At 43.2% G+C, this 23769-nt stretch overlaps 1 protein-coding gene across 7 annotated transcripts in view; it reads left to right on the top strand.

Annotated features, from left to right (window-relative positions):
• The window catches only part of LOC139411279 (low density lipoprotein receptor-related protein 4), a 221804-nt gene that overhangs the window by 192899 nt on the left and 5136 nt on the right, over positions 1 to 23769 (top strand). For 2 of the 7 annotated variants that reach the window (XM_071157349.1, XM_071157350.1), the window contains 10 exons: positions 136 to 439; positions 1881 to 2099; positions 2290 to 2424; positions 7545 to 7653; positions 7913 to 8105; positions 11817 to 11930; positions 12062 to 12173; positions 12368 to 12432; positions 14968 to 15055; positions 16831 to 16972. In XM_071157349.1, coding sequence (XP_071013450.1) covers positions 136 to 439; positions 1881 to 2099; positions 2290 to 2424; positions 7545 to 7653; positions 7913 to 8105; positions 11817 to 11930; positions 12062 to 12173; positions 12368 to 12432; positions 14968 to 15055; positions 16831 to 16972 — 1481 coding nt within the window. Of the gene's footprint in view, positions 1 to 135; positions 440 to 1880; positions 2100 to 2289; positions 2425 to 7544; positions 7654 to 7912; positions 8106 to 11816; positions 11931 to 12061; positions 12174 to 12367; positions 12433 to 14967; positions 15056 to 16830; positions 16973 to 17487; positions 17551 to 23769 lie in introns of all 7 variants that reach the window. The other 5 variants (XM_071157353.1, XM_071157352.1, XM_071157355.1 and 2 more) reach the window with 5 other exon arrangements.

The following is a 23769-nucleotide window of genomic DNA, read 5'->3' as shown; positions in this document are numbered from 1 at the left end:
TATGTAATGGCAATGTAATGAAACCCATAAATATGCTGCTGCTACCCCTATTTCTGTACCTGCAACAAAAGTTTGACTTAGTTTGCTTCTTTCTCTCTCTCTCTCTCTCTTACACACCATCTCTCCCCCCTCCAGGTTTCAATAAGTGTGGTAGAAGGAACGGGGGCTGTAGCCACCTGTGTCTGCCCCGCCCCAACGGTACTTCCTGTGCCTGTCCCACCGGCATCCTCCTCAAGGGGGATGCCAGGTCATGTGACGACTCCCCCGAGACCTACCTGCTCTTCTCCAACCGGGTCAGCGTGCGACGCATCTCCCTGGACACAAATGACCACACAGATGTGCATGTGCCCGTGCCTGAGCTGCACAACGTCATCTCACTGGACTACGACAGCGTGGACGGAAAGCTGTACTACACCGATGTCAGCCTTGATGTAATCAGGTATGCTAAAAAGACACGCTCACACACAATATACACTGAGTGTACAAAACATTAGGAACACCTTCCTAATATTGAGTTGCACCTCCTTTTGCCCTCAGAACAGCCTTAATTCATTGGCTCTATAAGGTGTCAAAAGTGTTCCACAGGGATGCTGGCCTAATTCTTCCCACAGTTGTGTCAAGTTGACTGGTAGTGTATCTCTACACCAAATAGATTGTTACATCTCATCCCGTGGATGCTCAATTGGATTGAGATCTGGTGACTGGGCAGGCCACTGCAGTAAGCTAAATTCACTGTCATGTTTGTGGAACCATTCCTTGACAATCCTAACCTTGTGGCATGGGGCAGATGGATACACAGCTGCCATGAAGGGATGTACCTGATTGGCAATGATGTTCAGATATCCTGTGGTATTCAAACGTAGCTCCGCTTTTATCAAGGGACCCAGTGTGTGCCATGAAAACACACCCCACACCACCACCACCAGCCTGCAATGTTGAAAAGAAGCATGATTGATGCATATACTCATGTGGTTTTCTAAATACCCTAGTCCTCCCATCAGCGTGAAATAACAGGAACCGGGATTCATCAGACCAGGCAATGTTTTTTTAACTCTCCAGTGTTTTTGTCCCTTAGCCCACTGCAACCGCGGTTTCTTGTTTTTTGCTGAAATAAGTGGACCTCTGCAAGGTCTTTGGCTGCCATACCCAATTCGTGTCAAGGTACAACGAGTTGTGCATTATTTGCTGGGTCTTTGGGGACCAATGTTGTACTGAACTGTCAGTTGACTAACTGTAGTCTGTCTGTTGCTCTGCACAATTCGTGTCTTTCTCATTTGTCCTCTTTCACCAATGACCTGTTTTCGACCACTGGCCAGCCGTTGGCTGAATGTCCGTTGGGTGGTGGACCATTCTTGATACACACAAAACTGTTGAGCGTGAAAAACCCAGCAGTGTTGCAGTTCTTGACACACTCAAACCGGTGCGCCTGGCACCTACTACCATACCCCGTTCAAATCTTGTGTCTTGCCCAGTCATCGTCTGAATGGCACACATACACAATCCATGTCTCAATGCTTAAAAATCCTTCTTAAACATTCATCTACACTGATTGAAGTGGATTTAACAAGTGACATCAATAAGGGATCATAGCTTTCAACTGGATTCACCTGGTCAGTCTATTTCATGTAAAGAGGTGTTCTTAATGTTTTATATACTCAGTGTATACACACACACAATAAATACACTCTTAATCACACACGCATGCATTCCCACACATGGAATTCATCCTTGTCACTGTCATTTTTTCTTACTATTTGGGGTTTTAACTCTTTGTAATTAATGTATTTGAGCAATAGGATTTGATTTAATAAATTATATAACTAATTGATTTGCTGATTGATTCATTCATTGTTTGACTTAACTTCTCCTGTGCTGGTCAGACGGGCCAACCTGGATGGTACAGGGATGGAGACAGTGATAAGCCAGGGTCTGAAGACTACTGATGGTCTGGCTGTGGACTGGGTGACCAGGAATATGTACTGGACGGACACAGGTCGCAACACCATTGAGGTGGCCCGACTGGACGGGACCAGCCGCAAAGTACTAGTCAACAACAGCCTGGATGAACCCAGGGCCATCGCTGTGTTTCCCAGCAAAGGGTGAGAGGGGGAGAGGAGGAATAGAGGGGGGAAGTGTTAAGGTTGAGGGAAGAGGGTGGAAGGGTATAGTGGAAGAGATTGGTTTTGTGGGCGTTTGTAATTGTGTTTGTGTGTGTGTGTGTGTGTGGGGGGGGGGGGGGGGGGGGGGAGTGCGGGAACTGGGTTGTCATTGTTTCATTGGTCTCCCTAGGTACCTGTTCTGGACAGACTGGGGTCACATTGCTAAGATTGAGCGGGCACACCTAGACGGATCAGACCGTAAAGTTCTGATTAACACAGACCTGGGCTGGCCCAACGGACTCACACTGGACTACGACACACGCAGGTTAGAGCGAGAGAGTGGAAGGGAGGGGAATGGAGACAGGCAGGGAATAGGGGACTGACAGGGAGGGATGGATGGAGGGAGGGAATGACAGACAGATACAGGAGATAGACGGAGTGGTGGAGAGGGAGGAAATAAGGGAATGACAGACAGAGATAAAGAAGAGAGAGGGAGTGGTAGGGAGGGAATAAGGGAATGACAGACAGAGATAAAGGAGAGAGAGTGGTAGGGAGGGAGGGAATAACAGACAGATATATAGGTGAGAGCGAGGGATTGGTAGGGAGGGAATAAGGAAATGACAGACAGATATATAGGAGAGAGCGAGGGATTGGTAGGGAGGGAGGGAGGGAGGGAATAAGGGAATGACAGAGATACAGGAGAGAGAGGGAATGGTAGGGAGGGAAGGAGCGCAGGTTAGTGTTTTTCATAATAAATCTTGTTCTGGAGGCAGCCTTGCTGCAGCCTTGGTCACTAGCTGGCACAGCCATAAAGTAATATTATCTGCCTAGCCTTAACTCTAACCTTAACCACACTGTTAACCCTAATGCCTAACCCTTAAATTAATTTAACTTTAAATTAGGACCAAAAAGCTGTTTTGTTTTCAGTAATTTTTACAATAAAGACATTTGACATTGCAGTTGGCCCATCTAGCAGAAATTGCTCCATTCTGCCTCTAGGACAAGACTCATCCCATTAAATGTCAACCTACAGAGGGAGCGGGAGGGAGAGTGTGACAGACAGGGAAAGAAAGACTGAAAATATTAGGAACTAACAGCATGCAAAGCAGATCTCAGTCGAGAAAATCAAATTATTTTCTGCAGAACATTCTGTTTTGTATACAGGGTTCCCACGGGTCCTTGAAATCCTTGAAAGTTTGTGAATTTGAGAAAAAAAATCAAGGTTATTTAAAGTGCTTGAATTGATATAATTAGTGCATGAATAGAAATTTAAGGTATTTCAATTTTTTTTTAAACTTAACATCAGTAATAGGCTTACATTCAACTGTCTGCACTTGCGTGCATGAGTGATTGAAGTCGAATGATCCAGGTTAAACAGCGGCAAGCAAGCGAGAAACCTAACAGGCTGACCACACTGCTCGCGTCGCGTGAGCGAGCGTTGCAAAATAAGCGTAGAAATCTATGTTATTCAATTATTGCACCCACAATGCTCGAGCGCGCTAACGAGCGTCTGCGTTGCCAAGGGCTAAAATAGAAATCAGTTCTATTTCTGATGCAGATCGCGCTGGAAGTCCTGCCTCTCCCATCTCCTCATTGGTTTATAGAAGAAGGTACCCACGTGCCATCTCCTCATTGGTTATACCCACATGGGTGACTGAAAGACAAACGAGGTCAGTGGCGGTAATGTACCTAATTTATGAAAGTTGCCAATCGCAATATAAAGTCAAGAGAAGAAAAGGCCTGGAAGGAAGAGAGATGACTAGAAACTATTTGTGTGGATTAATTGGCGGAGTAGAGGACCTTGTGCATTTCAGGTAAAATAACAACTCAATGTTTGTATCCCAGGACAACTTAGCTAGCAACAGCTAGCAAGTGCAAGCTAACTAGCTAAATTGCCATAAATGTTTTTTGACCTCTCCCCAAATTAATATAATTGGTTCAGAGTTTGTTTTGATAATTTAACCTGCATGTCGTGATCGCGTTTGGTGTGGGGGGACAAAATAAATGTATGCACGATGGTGCACACTCGCAGCCAGTTTGGCTTCCATGTAACGTTAAGCGAACCTTCAGCTATGCCTGGAAAATATCAATTCCAGGACTCGTGGCTCACCAAAGACATTTACAAAGACTGGCTTGTTAATGATCAGTGGGACATCCATATGGCCCGATGCAGAGCCCGCAGCAAATCAATTCAAGTTCACGCCATGGACGAAGCAGCTGTGACAAGCCATGCTGCTGGAGCATCACACAGGACGGCCATCTGCAAGTTAAAAGCAGGTAGGTCCTACCCCTGGTAATGTAGAAAGGAATACAACAACCATACTTAGTTATTAACGTTACTTAGTTAGCTAGATTATTCCGTCTCTTCATGGTTGTGTAAATTAACTTTAACGTTACAGAATTATTCGGTCAAATTAACGTTTTCTATGTTGTTGTTAGCTAACGTTATCTAGATGTCTCAGTCAGTTCTCCCACAGAATCATACCTGACAATAGTGCTAGCTTGCTAAAGTTAGCTAATTTGTTAATGTTACGTTAGCCAACTTGCGGCAAGCAGAGCTGGACAGTGAACATGTAAAATAAATGACGTTAGGTGAAGTTTACATTTAGTTAAAGGACGTTCACTAGAGTTGTTAGTGACAACGTTTCATGACTAATGCTAGCTAACATTAGCCAGCTAGCTAGTCATTCATCAGACTTGCACACTTATTTTCTTACAGCTCCGACTCAATTGATCTATATGAAAAGTCATCATTGACATCACCACCTAGACAATCTTCAATCTTGAAACTACTACCACAGTCACCACCTCCATTATAACTGGCGTTCTCAAAGAGGACACATTGAGGGCTGAGACATTGTGGTGTCTGAATATGATGGGGGTGAGTGGCATGGTTTATAAACTGTCACCTGTAACATTAAATTATTTTTAGGAACATGTTATGTTTGTTTTCATATTTCATATTCTCTCTCTGTGACACACACAGGTTCACACACAGGCTAGAAACAGAAATAAGTGTTTGGTTTCAATCTTCTTATTTTTTTACTCTTAGGTGTGCTGTTCTCAGCGATGTTCCCAGACAGTGCAATAGCCAAGACCTTCGCATGCAGGGCAGCAAAGTCCAGCTGTGTGTGCATAGCTTGGCTCCTCATTTCAAGTACTTGTTGTCTAAAAAACTGTCTGCTGGGGAGGAGGACTATGTACTTCTCTTTGATGAGCCTTAACAGAAAAACTCAGTCAAAGCAGTGTGACTTCCACGTCCGTTTATGGGATGAGGACAAAGTTGAGATGAGATTTTATGATTCTAAATTTATGGGACATTGGACCTTAAAGCGGTCTATAAGAAGAGCACCAAAGATCTACCCAGGAAAACATGGTTCAGATCTCCTGGATGGACCAAATGTAAATCGGTCATTTTACTCAAAGGTTGAGAAGGACCTCCTAGATTTTAATGTACACCTTATAAACATTGGCAGTTGCCGTCTCCATATTGTACAAGGAGCATTTCAGAAGGGAGTGGAAGAAACAGAGTGGAAAGCTGACAGTGTACTGCATGCTATGTACAGTGAGGGAGAAAAAAGTATTTGATCCCCTGCTGATTTTGTACGTTTGCCCACTGACAAAGAAATTATCAGTCTATAATTTTAATGGTAGGTTTATTTGAACAGTAAGAGACAAAATAACACACAAAAAATCCAGAAAAACGCATGTCAAAAATGTTATAAATTTATTTGCATTTTAATGAGGGAAATAAGTATTTGACCCTCTCAATCAGAAAGATTTCTGGCTCCCAGGTGTTTTTTATACAGGTAACGAGCTGAGATTAGGAGCACACTCTTATAGCGAGTGCTCCTAATCTCAGCTTGTTACCTGTATAAAATACACTTTTCCACAGAAGCAATCAATCAATCAATCAGATTCCAAACTCTCCACCATGGCCAAGACCAAAGAGCTCTCCAAGGATGTCAGGGACAAGATTAGATCTCCCTCCTGAGATGTTTGCAAACCTGGTGGCCAACTACAAGAAACGTCTGACCTCTGGGATTGCCAACAAGGGTTTTGCCACCAAGTACTAAGTCATGTTTTGCAGAGGGGTCAAATACTTATTTCCCTCATTAAAATGCAAATCAATTTATAACATTTTTGAAATGCGTTTTTCTGGATTTTTGTTGTTGTTATTCTGTCTCTCACTGTCCAAGACAGCGTGGACACATTTTTACGAGTATATGTCAAAGGACAGAGAGCTCAGAAATCAAGGAGAATTTGCCACCAACTCCTCTTACTGTCTTACTCTCACCTTGCATAAGCAAGGCAGAGGTATGTGACACATCAAGAAGAACAGACAGAGAAGAATGGATGAGCAAAAGAAACAGAAAGAAAAAAGACCTTATAGATGAAATAGATTAACTTAAAGGGAAGAAAATAATGACATAAATGACAGATGACATAAATGCTCTCGAGACCTCAGCAGACAAATTTGCACTCAAAGCGGAGAGCACAGGAAACCTCACTCTTATTGCCAAGTCTAATAGCCTGAGAAAGGGTGCTAAAGATTTTTTAAAAAGCACAAATAGACACTATTCAACGAAAAAGTGAATGGCCTGAAAAGCAAATGAAGGGGTATAGCAGCAAAAAGCAAGGGTTTGGCACTGTTTTAGCAGTTTGCGAAGGAGCAAAACACTACTCAATGAGTAAGTGATCAACAACAAAAAGCAAATGAACCAAAAAGGCCAACAACCCCAGAACACAATGGTCTGGGAAATGTTTTATTGGGGAAAGGTTTTATTTATTATTTGTTTTTTCATTTTCATCTAATATTTTATTGTTGCAAAACATTTTATTCATGGTCATGTGTTGTTGTTTACTTAAAAAAAAGCTCATGTTTTTGCTCTGCGACATGTTTTGTGTTAAGCTGGTGCTAATGAAATAAAGGAGGAGGAGTTACTTAGCTCTTCAACTTGTAAATAAGTCTCTGTCTATATCGCTCAACTTACACAAGATGTTGTTTTGCTGTGCTGTGTTAGAGAAAGCAAGAGACCACATAGTCTGCCATCACTGTAACACAGAACAATTGAGAAGTGTTCACACATTCAAGCCTCTCTCTTTTTAATTGTTGTCTGTGAGCTTCTGTAAAGCCTGCTAGCTCTCACAGTGTTGTAACAGTAATTAACCTTAACATGCCATGTTGGGTCCTTGAATTTGAGGGAATTGGGCCTGGAAAGTCCTTGAAAAGTCCTTGAATTTAATGTTTAAGAAGGTGTGGGAATCCTGTGTGTAGTATATCATAGTACAGTACAGGAGTTTTCTGGCCTCTTGATAGATAGCTTTGATGTCAATTCCTGTTAAATCCCTCTCATCTCTGTCTAATATCTCTGCAAAGTATTTTGCCTAGTATGTATATGTACTATGATTGTGTGTGTTTAACTCCTGTGTGTGTGTGTGTAGGATCTTCTGGGTGGATGCTCACCTGGACCGCATTGAGAGTTCCGACCTAAACGGAAAGCTCCGGCAAATCCTCATCAGCCCTGTTTCCCACCCCTTCGCCCTCACACAGGTATCCCCTCCAGCTGTCAATCAACTACCTGACCCCTCCCCCTGGCTGCCATGTCCACTCACTTGCTCTTTCACTCTTCCATCACTCAATTGTTTGTTCACTGCCTCACTTGATCTCCCTCCTGCTCCACTCATACTGAACCATAAAACTGAACCATTCTACTTCCCTCCATCTCTGACCTTCATTTTCTTCCTCCCTCTCTCTCTTCCTCGTCTATGTTTCTTTCTCTCCTCTCTTTTTCTCTACTTTGTTCCCCCAGTTGAAGCCGGTGTCCTCCCCTCTAACCCCTTTCTCCCGACTCTCGCAGCAAGACCGTTGGATCTACTGGACGGACTGGCAGACTAAGTCCATTCAGCGTGTGGACAAACACACTGGCCGCAACAAGGAGACGGTCCTGGCCAATGTGGAGGGCCTCATGGACATCATCATAGTCTCGCCACAGAGGCAGAGCGGTAAGGGAGCAGGGAGATATTGCCCCTAGACGCTGATCTTGAGTCATTTTAGCATTTTCCCAACTAATGGTTAAGGTTAGGATTGGGGAAGGGAAGCTGATCCTAGACCTATACCGAAGGTGAATCTTCACCCTTGAGCGAGCGGTATGTTGCCCCTAACTACTGATACCGGTTCAAGTATTAGTTCATCTTCTTATGGCGTAGATTAGAATTGAGGGTAATCTGATCCAAGATGTTTAGAGCCAGATTCAACCCCCATTGTGGTGTCGCCACAGTGACTGAGTGGTAGCGAGGCATTTCGCGGATGTTTTTTATTGACATTTTCCATCTTTCACCTTATACTGTTGGTCACATTCAAGGATGGTTATTTACAGTGTGTGTTATGTAATACATGCCTTGTTTAGAGCGGAGGTAAACATTTTTTTTTACTCAACAACAGTAAAGGTGTTCAACATTGTATTGCGAATCTCTACAAACTCTTCTTCATCTGTTGAGTACACCTGCTATAAAATGTCCGTTAAGCTTAAGGGATATCCATTCCGTCAATTACGGTAAAAAAAAATACAAAATGACATACCATTCGAAAGCAATTGTCTTTTCGTAAAACAACCTCAAATCTTACTGCTGGCAATGTCCGAAGCATGCCCCACATAGCTGTCTTCAGATGAATGCACTAGATGTGAGTCGCTCTGGATAGGAGTGTCTGTTAAATCTGAATAAATAACATCTGCTAAATTACTGAAATGTAAAATGTTCACCCTGGTGTTCATAATGCAATGTATTTCTTTCTCAATTCATTACCTTGCATGTATCCTCCAGTATGTACCATTGCTATATCTGTCTCGTTTGCTATTAGCAAATTGCATTGCACAATTCCTGCTGTTTTCAAATGGCTGTGTTTCTAGGTGAATTTATGCGTGTTTGTAGTGCCACTATTAGGTAAAAGATCTGACTTGTTTTTTTGTTTTCTTTATCCTTTTGGTATATTTTGTTTCAAACCTAGACATTCAAAACGGACAATTTTACTTCCTTTTGCCTCCTGTTGCTCTGGCTCTGTAATAGTCACATTGTTGCTATTTCTAATAGCACTAAGCATGTATTGGTTGAAATATGAATGTCTTTCATTAAGCATAAAATATATGTTAGTCACAGCCGTGTATATTCCCCCTCAAGTCAATACCACAACGGCCCTCAAGGAACATTATGCAAACTGGAAACCACATATCCTGAAGCCACATGAATTGTAGCTGGGGATTTTAACAAAATACATTTGAGGAAAAAGCTACCAAAGTTCTATCAACACATTGACTGTAGTTACTTAGGAAACACACTAGACCACTGCTACGTGCCTTTTCGAGATGCTTACAAGGCCCTCCCCACCCTCCCTTCAGCAAATCAGATCACGACTCAATTTTGCTCCTCCCTTCCTTATAGTGCTAAGGTCTGTGCTAAGGCCTATTCAACACTGGCGTGACCAATCGGAATTCATGCTTCAAGATTGTTTTGATCACGCAAACTGGGATATTTTCCGGGTAACCTGAGAATAACATTGACGTTTCACAAACACGTGACAGAGTTCATCAGGAAGTGTATAGGGGATGTCACCCATGGTGACTATTAAAACCTACTCAAACCAGAAACCGTGGATCGATGGCAGCATTTGCATAAAACTGAAAGTGCGAACCTCCACATTTAACCATGGCAAGATGACTGGGAATATGGTTGAATAAAAGACTGTAGTTTTTCCCTCCGTAAGACAATCAAACATGCAAAACGTCAGTACAGAGACAAAGTGGAGTTGCAATTCAACGGCTCAGACACGAGACGTATGTGGCAGGGTCTATAGGCAATCACGGATTACAAAGGGAAACCAGCCACGTTGCGGACACCGTCTTGCTCCCAGACAAGCTGAAAGTCATCTTCGTCCGCTTTGACGATAACACAGTGCCACCAACGCAGGCCGCTCCCAAGGACTGTGGGCTCTCGTACTCCATGGCTAACTTGAGTAAGACATTTAAGCGTGTTAACCCTCACAAGACTGCCGGCCCAGACAGCATCCCTAGCCGCATCCTCAGAGCGTGCGCAGACCAGCTGGCTGGAGTATTTATTGACATATTCAATCTCTCCCTATCCCAGTCTGCTTTCCTCACTTGCTTCAAGATGTTCACCATTGTTCCTGTACCCAAGAAAGCACAGTTAACTGAACTAAATTACTATCGCACTTACTTCTGTCATCATGCAGTGCTTTGAGAGTCTAATTAAGGATCACCTCACCTCTACCTTACCTGACATCCTAGACCCACTTAAATTTGCTTACCGCCCCAATATATCCACAGACAAGGCCATCGCCATCACACTGCCCTATCCCATCTGGACAAGAGGAATACCTTCAGCCTTCAACACCATAGTAACCTCCAAGCTCATCATTAAGCTCGGGGCCCTGGATCTAAACCCTGCCCTGTGCGACTGGGTCCTGGACTTTCTGACGAGCTGCCCACAGGTGGTGAAGGTAGGAAACAACACCTCCGCTTCGCTGATCCTTAACACAGGGGCCCCACAAGGGTGCGTGCTCAGCCCCCTCCTGTACTCCTTGTTCACCCATGACTGCAAGGCCACGCATGCCTCCAAGTCAATCATCAAGTTTGCAGATGACACAACAGTAGTAGGCCAGATTACTAACAATGACGAGACAGTGTACAGGGAGGAGGTGAGGGCCCTGGTGGAGCGTTGGCAGGGAAATAACCTCTCCCTCAACGTCAACAAAATGAAAGAGCTGATCGTGGACTTCAGTAAACAGCAGCGGGAGCACGTCGCTATCCACATCGATGGGACCACAGTGGAGACGAGAGAGAAATCTGAAATGGTCCACCCATACAGGGAGTGTGGTGAAGAAGGCGCAACAGTGCCTCTTCAACTTCAGGAGGCTGAAGAAATTTGTCTTGGCCACTAAGACCCTCAAACTTTTACAGATGCACAATTGAGATTATCCTGTCGGGCTGTATCACCGCCTGGTACGGCAACTGCACCACCCGCATCCGCAGGGCAATCCAGAGGATGGTGTGGCCTGCCCAACGCATCACCGGGGGGGCACTGCCTGCCCTCCAGGACACCTACAGCACCGGATGTCAAAGTAAGGCCAGCAAGGACATCAACAACCCGAGCCACTGCCTGTTCAACCCGTTACCATCCAGAACGCAAGGTCAGTACAGGTGCATTACACCTGGGACCAGGAGACAGAAAAACAGCTATCTCAAGGCCATCGAACTGTTAAATAGCCATCACAAGCCGGCTACCACCCGGTTACTCAACCCTTCACCTTAGAGGCTGCTACCCTATATACATAGACATGGAATCACTGGCCACTCTAATAATGGAGCACTAGTCACTTTAATAATGTTTACATACTGCTTTACTCATCTCATATGTATATACTATATTATATTCTACTGTATTTAGTCAATGCCACTCCAGCATTGCTCGTCCTAATATTTATATATTTCTTAGTTTCATTCTTGTACTTTTAGATTTGTGAATTGTTGTGAATTGTTAGGTTCTACTGCACTGTTGGAGCTGGGAACACGAGCATTGCGCTACACCCACAATAGCATCTGCTAAGTGTGTATGTGACCAAAAAAATGTATTTATATGTGCCGTTGTGAAAATGCCACAAAAGTTTAACAGGTTAAAGTAAGCCTTTTCTTTTCCATGCAGGCACTAACCACTGTGGGGTGAATAATGGAGGATGTACTCATCTCTGCTTCGCTAATACAAACAGCTTTGTCTGTGCCTGCCCTGATGAACCAGACAGCAGGCCCTGCTCCACAAGTGAGTTTTGTGTGTGTGTGTGTGTACTTGCATGCGTGTGAGAAACAACTTATTTTGATAAGCAACATTCCAGTTTTGTGTGTGATCTGTTTATTTATCTTTAAAACACTAGTCATTGTTCCTCTGTTTAGTCTCAGGTTATGTGCCAACCTCACCAGACAGAGAGACCACCAGCACCCCAGCCCCTAACAAGATCCCCAAAGCCCCCACAGACACGCCTCAGCAAGGACCCCCACTGATTAAGTATGTCAACAACAGGCCTGACATTTTACCTCATTGGCGAAGGGATCATATTGATACATAATGAGTGCTGTCTTATATGAATATTTACTAAATACCTTTTATCACTATGCTTTACTTTTATATCTTCAGTTTGTGAGAAAGTATAGGCTCAGTTTGATGGTAAATGTTTTGTTTTTTTACATCCCGTTTTGTAGCTGCACAGACAAGACCCTGAGTGTGGAGGGCTGCTTAGAGAGCAACGTGGTGACGGCTCCTCACGGTAAGATAAAGATCAGTCAGCTTCACCATCATCATCATTATCATGATTATTACCCTCAGTAGCATCTTCATCACACTTTGCATCATCATTACTATCATCATAATACATTATTCACTTTCAAATGTACAGTGTTGATTTTATAGGCTATATCTAATTGTTTAGATGTCCTAGTGGCCGAGGACTTTAATGCAGGGAAACTTAAATCAGTTTACCTCATTTTTATCAACATGTGCAACCAGAGGAAAAACAATTCTAGACCACCTTTACTCCACAAACAGAGACGCGTACAAAGCTCTCTCTCGCCCTCCATTTGGCAAATCTGACCATAACTCTATCCTCCGGATTCCTGCTGACAAGCAAAAATTAAAGCATGAAGCACCAGTGACTCGGTCAATAAAGAATTGGTCAGATGAAGTACATGCTAAACTACAGGACTGTTTTGCTAGCACAGACTGGAATATGTTCTGGGATTCTTCCAATGCCATTGAGGAGTACACCATATCAGTCACTGGCTTTATCAATAATTGCATACCGTACATACCCCAACCAGAAACCATGGATTACTGGCACTGAAACCCGGAAGCTGATAAGAAATCCCGCTATGCCCTCCGACGAACCATCAAACAGGCAAAGCATCAATACAGGACTAAGATCGAATTGTACTACACCGGCTCCGACACTCGTCAGATGTGGCAGGGCTTGCAATCTATTACAGACTACAAAGGGAAGCAAAGCCGAGAGCTGCCCAGCGACACAAGCCTACCAGACGAGCTAAATAACTTCTATGCTCGCTTCGAGGCAAGTAACACTGAAACATGCATGAGAGCATCAGCTGTTCTGGACGACTGTTTGATCACGCTCTCCGCAGCCAATGTGAGAAAAGACCTTTAAACAGGTCAACATTCACAAGGCCGCTGGGCCACAAGGTTTACTAGAATGTGTGCTTTGAGCAGGCGTTAATCAACTGGCAAGTGTCTTCACTGACATTTTCAACCTCTGCTTGTCTGAGTCTGTAATAACATGTTTCAAGCAGACCACCATAGTCCCTGTGCCCAACAACACTAAGGTCACCTGCCTAAACGTTGACAAACCCGTAGCACTCAAGTCTTTAGCCATGAAGTGCTTTGAAAGGCTGTTCATGGCTCACATCAACACCATTATGCCAGAAACACTAGACCAAATCCAATTTGCATACCGCCCTAACAGATCCACAAATGATGCAATCTCTATTGCACTTCACACTGCCCTTTCCCACCTGGACAAAAGGAACACCTATGTGAGAATGCTATTAATTTACTACAGCTCAGCGTTCAACACTATAGTGCATTCAAAGCTCATCACTAAGATAAGGACCCTGGGACGAGACACCTCCCTCTGCAACTGGATCCTGGACTTTCTGATGGTCCTCCCCCAAGTGGTAAGGGTAAATAACAACACATCTGCCATGCTGATCCTCAACATGGGGGCCCCTCAGGGGTGCGTGCTCAGTCCCCTCCTGTACTCCCTGTTCACTCATGACTGCATGGCCAGGCACGACTCCAACACCATCATTAAGTTTTCTGATGACACAACAGTGGTAGGCCTGATCACCGACAACAACCTCTCCCTCAACGTAATCAAGACAAAGGAGATGATCGTGGACTACAGGAAATGGAGGACCAAGCATGTCCCCATTCTCATCGGCAAGGCTTTAGTGGAGCAGGTTGAGAGCTTTAAGTTCCTTGGCGTCCACATCACCAACCAACTAACATAGTCCAAACATACCAAGACAGTCGCGGAGAGGGCATGAAAAACACATATTCCCCCTCAGGAGACTGAAAATATTTGGCATGGGTCCTCAGATCCTCAAATGGTTTTAAAGCTGCACCATCGAGAGCGTCCTGACGGATTGTATCACTGCCTGGTATGGCCACTGCTCGGCCTCCGACCGCAAGGCACTACAGAGGGTAGTGCCTATGGCCCAGTACATCACTGGGGCCAAGCTTCCTGCCATCCAGGAACTCTATATCAGGAGGTGTCAGAGGAAGTCCCTAAAAATTGCCAAAGAGTCCAGCCACCCTAGTCATAGACTGTTCTCTCTGCTACTGCACGGCAATCGGTACTGGAGCGCCAAGTCTAGGTCCAAGAGGCTTCTCAACAGCTGCTACCCACAAGCCATAAGACTCCTGAACAGCTAATCAAATGGCTACCCAGACTATTTGCATTGCCCCCCCCCCATCTTCTATGCTGCTGCTACTGTCTGTTATTATCTATGCATAGTCACTTTAATAACTCTACCTACATGGTCATATTACCTCAATTACCTTGACACCGGTGCCCCCGCACATTGACTCTGTACTGGTACCCCGTGTATATAGCCCCACTATTGATATTTTCTGCTGCTCTTTAATTGTTTGTTATTCTTCTCTTTTTTTTGTTGGTATTTTCTTAAAATTGCATTGTTGGTTAAGGTAAGTAAGGTCTACTACACCTGTTGTATTCGGCGCATGTGACAAATACAATTTGATTTGTTCATCTGCAACGCTTCTTTCACAGGGGAGGGGCTTCATATCAGCTATGTGATTGGAGGAGCGTTGACCATTCTGGCCATCCTGATAATCATCACTGCCTTCATTATTTACAGGTCCTCTCTAAATACTCAAAATTCCTTTAATTTGACATTTACATTTGAGTAATTTATCAGAAGCTCTAATCTAGAGCAATTTATTGTTAGTACATTCATCTTAAAGTAGCTAGGTGAGACAACTACATTAGTCATAGTAAGTAAAATGTTCCTCAATTAAGAAGTCATCAACAAAGTTAGTGCTAGTAATAAAAAGTATATGTACACTACCGTTTAAAAGTTTGGGATCACTTAGAAATGTCCATTAAAATCTAATACAATTGATCAGAAATACAGTATAGACATTGTTAATGTTGTAAATGACTATTGTAGCTGGAAACTGTGATTTTTAATGGAATATCTACATAGGCGTACAGAGGCCCATTATCAGCAACCATAACTCCTGTGTTCCAATGGCACGTTGCGTTAGCTAATCCAACATTATCATTTTAAAAGGCTAATTGATAATTAGAAAACCCTTTTATAATTATGTTAGCACAGCTGAAAACTGTTGTTCTGATTAAAGAAGCAAAAAAACTCCTTCTTTAGACTAGTTGAGTATCTGGAGCATCAGCATTTGTGGGAGAGAAACAAACGCCTCACAAGTCCTCAATTGGCAGCTTCATTAAATAGTACCCGCCAAACACCAGTCTCAAAGTCAACAGTGAAGAGGCGACTCCGGGATGCTGGCCTTCTAGGCAGAGTTCCTTTGTCCAGTGCCTGTGTTATTTTGCCCATCTTAATCTTTTCTTTTTATTGGCCAGTCTGAGATATTGCATTTTCTTTGCAACTCTGCCTTGAAGGCCAGCATCCCGGAGTCGTCTCTTCACTGTTGACGTTGAGACTGGTTTTTTTCAGGTACTATTTAATGAAGCTGCCAGTTGAGGACTTGAGATGTCTGTTTCTCAAACTAGACACTCTAATGTACTTGTCCTCTTGCTCAGTTGTGCACTGGGGCCTCCCACTCCTCTTTCTATTCTGGTTAGGGCCAGTTTGCGCTGTTCTGTGAAGGGAGTAGTACACAGCGTTGTACGAGATCTTCAGTTTCTTGGCAATTTCTCGCATGGAATAGCCTTCATTTCTCAGAACAAGAATAGACTGACGAGTTTCAGAAGAAAGGTCTTTGTTTCTGGCCATTTTGAGCCTGTAATTGAACCCACAAATGCTAATGCTCCAGATACTCAACTTGTCTAAAGAAGGCCCGTTTTATTGCTTCTTGCTTCTTTAATTAGAACAACAGTTTTCAGCTGTGCTAACATCATTCCAAAAGGGTTTTCTAATGATCAATTAGCCTTTTAAAATGATAAACTTGACTAACACAATGTGACATTGGAACACAGGAGTGATGGTTGCTGATAATGGGCCTCTGTACGCCTATGTAGATATTCCATAATAATATGCCGTTTCCAGCAGCAATAGTAATTTACAATGTCTTCACTGTATTTCTGATAAATTTGATGTTATTTTTATTTTTTCTTTCAAAAACAAGGACATTTCTATGTGACTCCAAACTTTTGAACGGTAGTGTATATATGTCTATTCTCCATCCCTTTATCTGCCCAGATCTGAAATAAGTGATTAGGTGCAAACAATTTTAGCACCAATAGATTTGGCCAATGTTACTGTCTTGTAACTTGTTGTTTCATGTCAGTGCAGATAAAGATCACACAGAGAGGAAGCTATATTAGACCTGTGACATTTGTCTGTTGTGGGAGCTAACCTAGATAGCCACCCCATGGACAGTTTTATCCAGTGGACTGTGTGTACAATGTGTTTACCCATCTTTCTATCCTCAGACACAAAAAGTCCAAGTTTGCTGACCCCGGGGTCAGCAACCTGACCTACAGTAACCCCTCATATAGGACGTCAACGCAAGAGGTCAAGATTGAGACCTCTCAAAAGCCGCCCATTTACAACCAGCTACGATATAAGAAAGAGGTAACTACCCAGGCCTATTTAGTATTTCAAGAAAATTACGACAGAGTTCTAGCCTAGCTTTTTTCATGTGCAAGCATTTGCAGCAGATCTTTTTCTGGAGGGTCTAAAGCATAAATGTGAAATCACGATTTGAAGGTGAAACAGAAACGTATGTTATTCTTATATAATAACATGCAATGTTTGCACTGGTGCAAACGTTTACTGAATCTGGGCCTTATCTCTCACTTCAGACTTTGATGAGAATAAGAAAGGATGTAATGTTTTAATAGAGTAATGGATACATTTTATGTGAATCCATTGGGATTCTGTATGCCTATTATGACCGGGTTTCAAAAGGTATGGCTAGAAGTAACCATTGAGACAAATACTAGTTTTCAATGTTTGTCTCTATCTCCTATGCTGTAGATAGATTGCTTTACAGTAGTTTTATTATAACCAAACATGAAGAGGCACAAGTGGTGGCCGACCCGTCCACTCATCTCTCTTTTCTTCTCTTCCCCTCTCCTTCACTGCAGCTCTCTCATCCTTACAACAGCCTCTCTCCTTTATTCTTTTGACCTGTTTTGTCCTGCGCAGAGGTAGTCACACACCATGGGGGAATCCCTCCATCAATCAACCTTATCACTCTCTTTTTCACTCCTCTTGTATCTCCCACTCCTTGTGTCTCTTTCTCTTGTCCCAACCTTCACCTAACATGTGTACATGCTCTCTCTCTCATGTGTCTACTATTGTTCCTCTGCTTGGTCATGTGTGACAACTGACTCTTTCTGATGACTGACTTTACTAATGATTTTTTAAATAATAGAGACAAACAGTGCTTTCAGAAAATGCTCACACCCCTTGACTTTTTCGACATTTTGTTGTGCTACAGCCTGAATTTAAAATGGATTACATTGAGATTGTGTGTCACTGGCATACACACAATCAAATCAAGTTTTTTTTTGTCACATACACATGGTTAGCAGATGTTAATGTGAGTGTAGCGAAATGCTTGTGCTTTTAGTTCCGACAGTGCAGTAATATCTAACAAGTAATCTAACAATTCCCCAACAACGACCTAATGCACACAAATCTAAAGGGCTGAATGAGAACATGTACATGTAAGTATACGGATGGCCGAGCGGCATAGGCAAGGTGCAGTAAATGGTATAAAAAACAGTATAAACATGTGATATGAGTAATGTAAGATATGTAAACATTATTCAAGTGGCATTATTTAGAGTGCATTGTATAAAGTGACTTGTGATGTGGCCTGTTCTGAGTTAGTGATTGCTGTTTAGCAGTCTGATGGCCTTGAGATAGAAGCTGTTTTCAATCTCTCGTACCCAGCTTTGAGTTAGTGATTGCTGTTTAACAGTCTGATGGCCTTGAGATAGAAGCTGTTTTCAGTCTCTCGGTCCCAGCTTTGATTCACCTGTACTGACCTCGCCTTCTGGATGATAGCGGTGTGAACAGGCAGTGGCTCGGGTGGTTGATGTCCTTGTTGAACTTTTTGGCCTTCCTGTGACATCGGGTGCTGTAGGTGTCATGGAGGGCAGGTAGTTTGCCACCGGTGATGCGTTGTGCAGACTGCACCACCCTCTGGAGAGCCTTGCAGTTGAGTGCGGTGCAGTTGCCTTACCAGGCTGTGATACAGCCCGACCGGATGCTCTCGATTGTGCATCTGGAAAAGTTTGTCAGGGTTTTGGGTGACAAGCCAAATTTCTTCAGCCTCCTGAGGTTGAAGAGGCGCTGTTGCTCCTTCTTCACCACACTGTCTGTGGGAGTGGACCATTTCAGTTTGTCTGTGATGTGTATGCAGAGGAACTTAAAACGTTCCACCTTCTCCACTACTGTCCCTTTAATGTGGATACGGGGGTGCTCCCTCTGCTGTCTCCTGACACCACAATCTGAGTGCCCTCACCTCCTCCCTGTAGGCTCTCGTCGTTGTTGGTAATCAAGCCTACCACTGTAGTGTCGTCTGCAAACTTGATGATTGAATGAGCTTGGAAGGTACTATGGTGTTGAATGCTGAGCTGTAGTCAATGAACAGCATTCTTACATAGGTATTCCTTTTGCCCAGATGGAATAGGGCAGTGTGATGGCGATTGCGTCGTCTGTGGACCTGTTGGGGCGGTATGCAAACTGAAGTGGGTCTAGGGTGGCCGGTAAGGTGGAGGTGATATCATCCTTGACTTGTCTCTCAAAGCACTTCATGTTGCAGAAGTGAGTTCTACGGGGCGGTAGTCATTTAGTTCAGTAATCTTTGCCTTCTTGGGTACAGGAACAATGGTAGCCATCTTGAAGCATGTGGGGACAACATACTGGGATAGAGAGCGATTGAATAAGTCTGTAAACACACCAGCCAGCTGGTCTGCGCATGCTTTGAGGACGCGGCTAGGGATGCCAGCTGGGCCAGCAGCCTTGCGAGGGTTAACACGTTTAAATGTTATGCTCATGTCAGCCACGGAGGGGAGGGGGAGGGGGGGGGGGGAAGTCCTTGTTAGTGGACCACGACAGTGGCATTGTATTATCCTCAAAACAGGCAAAGAAGGTGTTTAGTTTGTCTGGAAGCGTGACGTTGGGTCCGTGACGTTGCTGGATTTATTTTACGTCTTATGTTTGAGCCATTGAATTGCGACTCCACTTTGTCCCTGTACTGGCATTTCGCTTGATTGACTGCCTTGCGGAGGGAATAGCTACACTGTTTATATTCAGACATCCATCCATGGTTTCTGGTTAAGGTAGGTTTTAATAGTCACAGTGGGTAGAACATCTCCAATGCACTTCTTTATAAATGCACTCACTGAGTCAGCATATAGGTCGATGTTGTTCTCTGAGGCTGACCGGAACACATTCCAGTCTGCATGATCAAAACATTCTTGAAGTGTGGCTTCCGATTGGTTGGACCAGCATTGAATGGTTCACGTCACTGGTACATCCTGTGAATTTCTTCCTATAAGACTGAAGGAGCAAGATGGCGTTGCGGTCGGATTTGGCGAAGGGAGGGTGGGGGATGGCTTTGTATGCATCGCGGAAGTTAGAGTAGCAGTGGTCGACGGTATTGCCCACAATAAACAATAAATGCAGCCTCAGGATATGTATGGTTTCCAGTTGGAATATAGTCCAGTGAAGTTCCTTGATGGCCGTCTTGGTGTCTGCTTGAGGGGGAATGTACACAGCTGTGACTATAACTGACAAGAATTCTCTTGGTAGGTAAAATGGCTGGCACTTGATTGTAAGGAATTCTAGATTGGGTGAGCAGAAGTCTCTTGAGTTCCTGTATGTTGTTATGATTACACCATGAGTCATTAATCATAAAGCATACACACCCGCCCTTCCTTTTCCCAGAGAGGTGTTTATCTCTGTCGGCGCGATGCATGGAGAAGCCCGGTGGCTGAACCGAATCTCACAACATGTCCCGAGAGAGCCATGTTTCCATGAAACTGAAAATGTTTCAATCTCAGATGTCTCTCTGGAAGGCAACCCTTGCTCGAATTTCATCTACCTTGTTGTCAAGATACTGGGTGTTGGCTAGTAGTATACTCAAAGAGTCAAATCTCTTTTTCATCCACTTTCATATTCAAAATGATCCACCTTCCTTGCGAATCATTCCTGACTATTTGCACATTCAGATCGAAATGTTTGTTAATTAATATCATCACACCCTTTGAGTTCCTTTGTCCATGACGGAAAATTATTTCACCACCCAATTCCTTTTTCCACGCAACTTCATCTAAGGATGTAGAGTGAGTTTCCTGTAAACAGTATATGTTATATTCCTTTTCTTTTAGCCGTGTAAAGACTGATCTTCTTTTTTATAATCTGCTAAACGATTACAATTATAACTGGCTATACGTATTTCACCCCTTACGATAACTAGATACTATTCTCAGTCCAAATTGACCATAATTAGTGCTTGTAAAGTTACTGCCATTCGAGGTATTATGAAGGTCAAAACTAGAGCTTTCAAATGTTTGATATTTAGAATTCAAGAAATAGGTTCTAGAAATATTTGTTTTATTCCCTTGCCTGTTTGCCTGTGAGCCAATACCACAGATGTTAGAAAATTGAGACAAGATATTATGTGTGTAGCAAATCTGAGTAGGTTGATGTGTATGATATTGGATGTGATATAGTGAGTGTGTACGATGTCTGTATAAGAGTAAGACTATAATGTGTGATGTCCAAATAAATAATAACTCTGCCAATTTGCATGGTTGAGTGTCTGTGTGTAACATATTGATATTCATGATGATAATTGTAATCCATATCGTATCACCATCATAGTTGCATCATAATTACCTTTAACATAATTGAAAAACACATCCCAGCATTTCCATAGCAATTGACGTTTCACATGATCATGAAAGAGACCTTGCATTACTCTAGAGACAGCATCACAACAGAACAAATGTATTCCATACAATATGTTATTATTCCCCAATTCCCCTATTCTGATATCTTCCTCTTGCTTGTTGTAAACATATATAAACTTGTAGACAAATACATAAAAAGATAGACAAACGATAAACACAATAAATTATAAAAGAGTTCTCGACAATAGAGAGAAGAGTGAGAGAGGAGTGCGAGATCAGGTGTGTCCTTATGTATAAGCAAGCATGTAATTGAGTATGTGTGTGTTCATATCCACTTGATAATGTTCAGATAATTTTACAGTTCCCATACCTTCTTTTTTTCATAACCTGAAGTCTCTGTAAAATTTAGTACAGCCACGGTGTTATGGAGCTGTCTCGGAATAGCTGTCCATCTATAAAGAGTTTGTCCACAATGATAAAGGCACACCTACCATCCTTCCTTTGTTGTCTTTGTAACGGATACAGTCTCTTATGGCGTTTGTTTATCTCCCTTGGTAATTGGTCATTGAGACCGAATTTGATCCCTTTAAGCTCCCTTCCTCTGCTTTTGATCAGCCACTTTTGTTGGTAGCGTTCAAATTTTGTGTCTGTGTATTCGGTGGAAAGCCACCTTGTTTACAGTCTCTATGGGAAGTTTCAAGGCAGATTGCATGAATTCTCTGATCTGATGGATTATTGGCTGCATCTTCAGAAATCCCCGGGAAAAAAATATTTTCACGAATGCTACGACTTTGTATGTCTAGTAGCGACTCCTTCATCACCCTGTTTTCCCTGAGTAGACAATCCATGTTGGAATCGTGGATTTTTACCTTGGCTGTGAGTGTCATGTTTTCTCTTTGGAGCGTGAGAATTTGACTCTGGCTGAACTCCAAACCCCCACTCAGCCCTGCTACCTCCTCACACAACTGTTCCAGTGTTGCATGGATTCCAGCCAGAGCACTAGCCTCTACCGCAATGGTAAGTATATCGTCCGTATCTGTAGATTAATCTTTTTTTATTTTTTGGTTGGGTTGAAGTTTTTTTGTGAGGTGGTCGGATCTTTCCATGAAGGAGTATGTTGTTCCTCCATAGCGTAAAGCTGTTGGTACTCGTCGATTTCCCTCAGGGTCTCCTTAGTATCCAGATTGGCTCTTTACTGCAATCAGTTGTTTTACGAAAAGATAACAATGAGTCTTTCCCACGACAACGACAGGTGTCTGTAGTACAGGCAGCTAGCGCTCGCGGAATCCAAAAAAAAGGAACACAAACTTGCATTCCCAGCCGTAAAGGCCCACCGCGTCGATGAACTGGATGAACCAGACTTGTAGAGGTCAATTTATTTTCCTGAGGTCTTGGCTGATTTCTTTTGATTCTCCCATGATGTCAAGCAAAGTTTTATTTAAGTGTCACATGATCTCAGTATATATACACCTGTTTTGAAAGACCCCAGAGTCTTCAACACCACTAAGCAAGGGGCACCATAAAGACCAAGGAGCTCTCCAAACAGCTCAGGGACAAAGTTGTGGAGAAGTATAGATCAGGGTTGAGTTATAATTTTTTTTATCTGAAACTTTGAACATCCCACGGAGAACCATTACATCCATTATTAAAAAATTGAAAGAATATGGCACCACAACAAACCTGCCAAGAGAGGGCCGCCTACCAAAACTCATGGAGCAGGCAAGGAGGTCATTAATTAGATAGGCAATAAAGAGACTAAAGATAACCCTGAAGGAGCTGCAAAGCTCCACGGTGGAGATTGGAATATCTGTCAACAGGACCACATTAAGACATACACTCCACAGAGCAGGGCTTTGTGGAAGGGTGGCCAGAAAAACAGCCATTGCTAAAATAAAAAAAATAAGCAAAGACGTTTGGTGTTCATCAAAAGGCATGTGGGAGACTCCCCAAACATATGGAAGAAGGTTCTCTGGTCAGATGAGACTAAAATTGAGCTTTTTTGCCATCAAGGAAAATGCTATGTCTTGCGCAAACCCAACACCTCTCATCAACCCGAGAACACCATCCCCACAGTGAAGCATGGTGGTGGTAGCATCATGTTGTGGGTATGTTTTTCATCGGCAGGGACTGGGAAACTGGTCAGAATTGAAGGAATGATGGATGGCGCTAAATACAGGGAAATTCTTGAGGAAAACCTGTTTCAGTCTTCCAGAGATTTGAGACTGGGACGGAGGTTCACCTTCCAGCAGGACAAGGACCCTAAACATACTGCTCAAGCAACACTCAAGTGGTTTAAGAGGAAACATTTAAATGTATTGGAATGGCTTAGTCAAAGCCCAGACCTCAACCCAATTGATGTACACCAGCGGAGCCCATCCAACTTGAAGGAGCTGGAACAGTTTTGCCTTGAAGAATGGGCAAAAATCCCAGTGGCTAGATGTGCCAAGCTTATAGAGACATACCCCAAGAGACTTGCAGCTGTAATTGCTGCAAAATGTG

The sequence above is a fragment of the Oncorhynchus clarkii genome, chromosome 6 (assembly GCF_045791955.1).
Source record: "Oncorhynchus clarkii lewisi isolate Uvic-CL-2024 chromosome 6, UVic_Ocla_1.0, whole genome shotgun sequence".
In the NCBI taxonomy this organism is placed as follows: Eukaryota; Metazoa; Chordata; class Actinopteri; order Salmoniformes; family Salmonidae; genus Oncorhynchus; species Oncorhynchus clarkii.
Note: the sequence above shows the minus strand (reverse complement) of the source record. Positions and strands in the feature narration are given on the sequence as shown.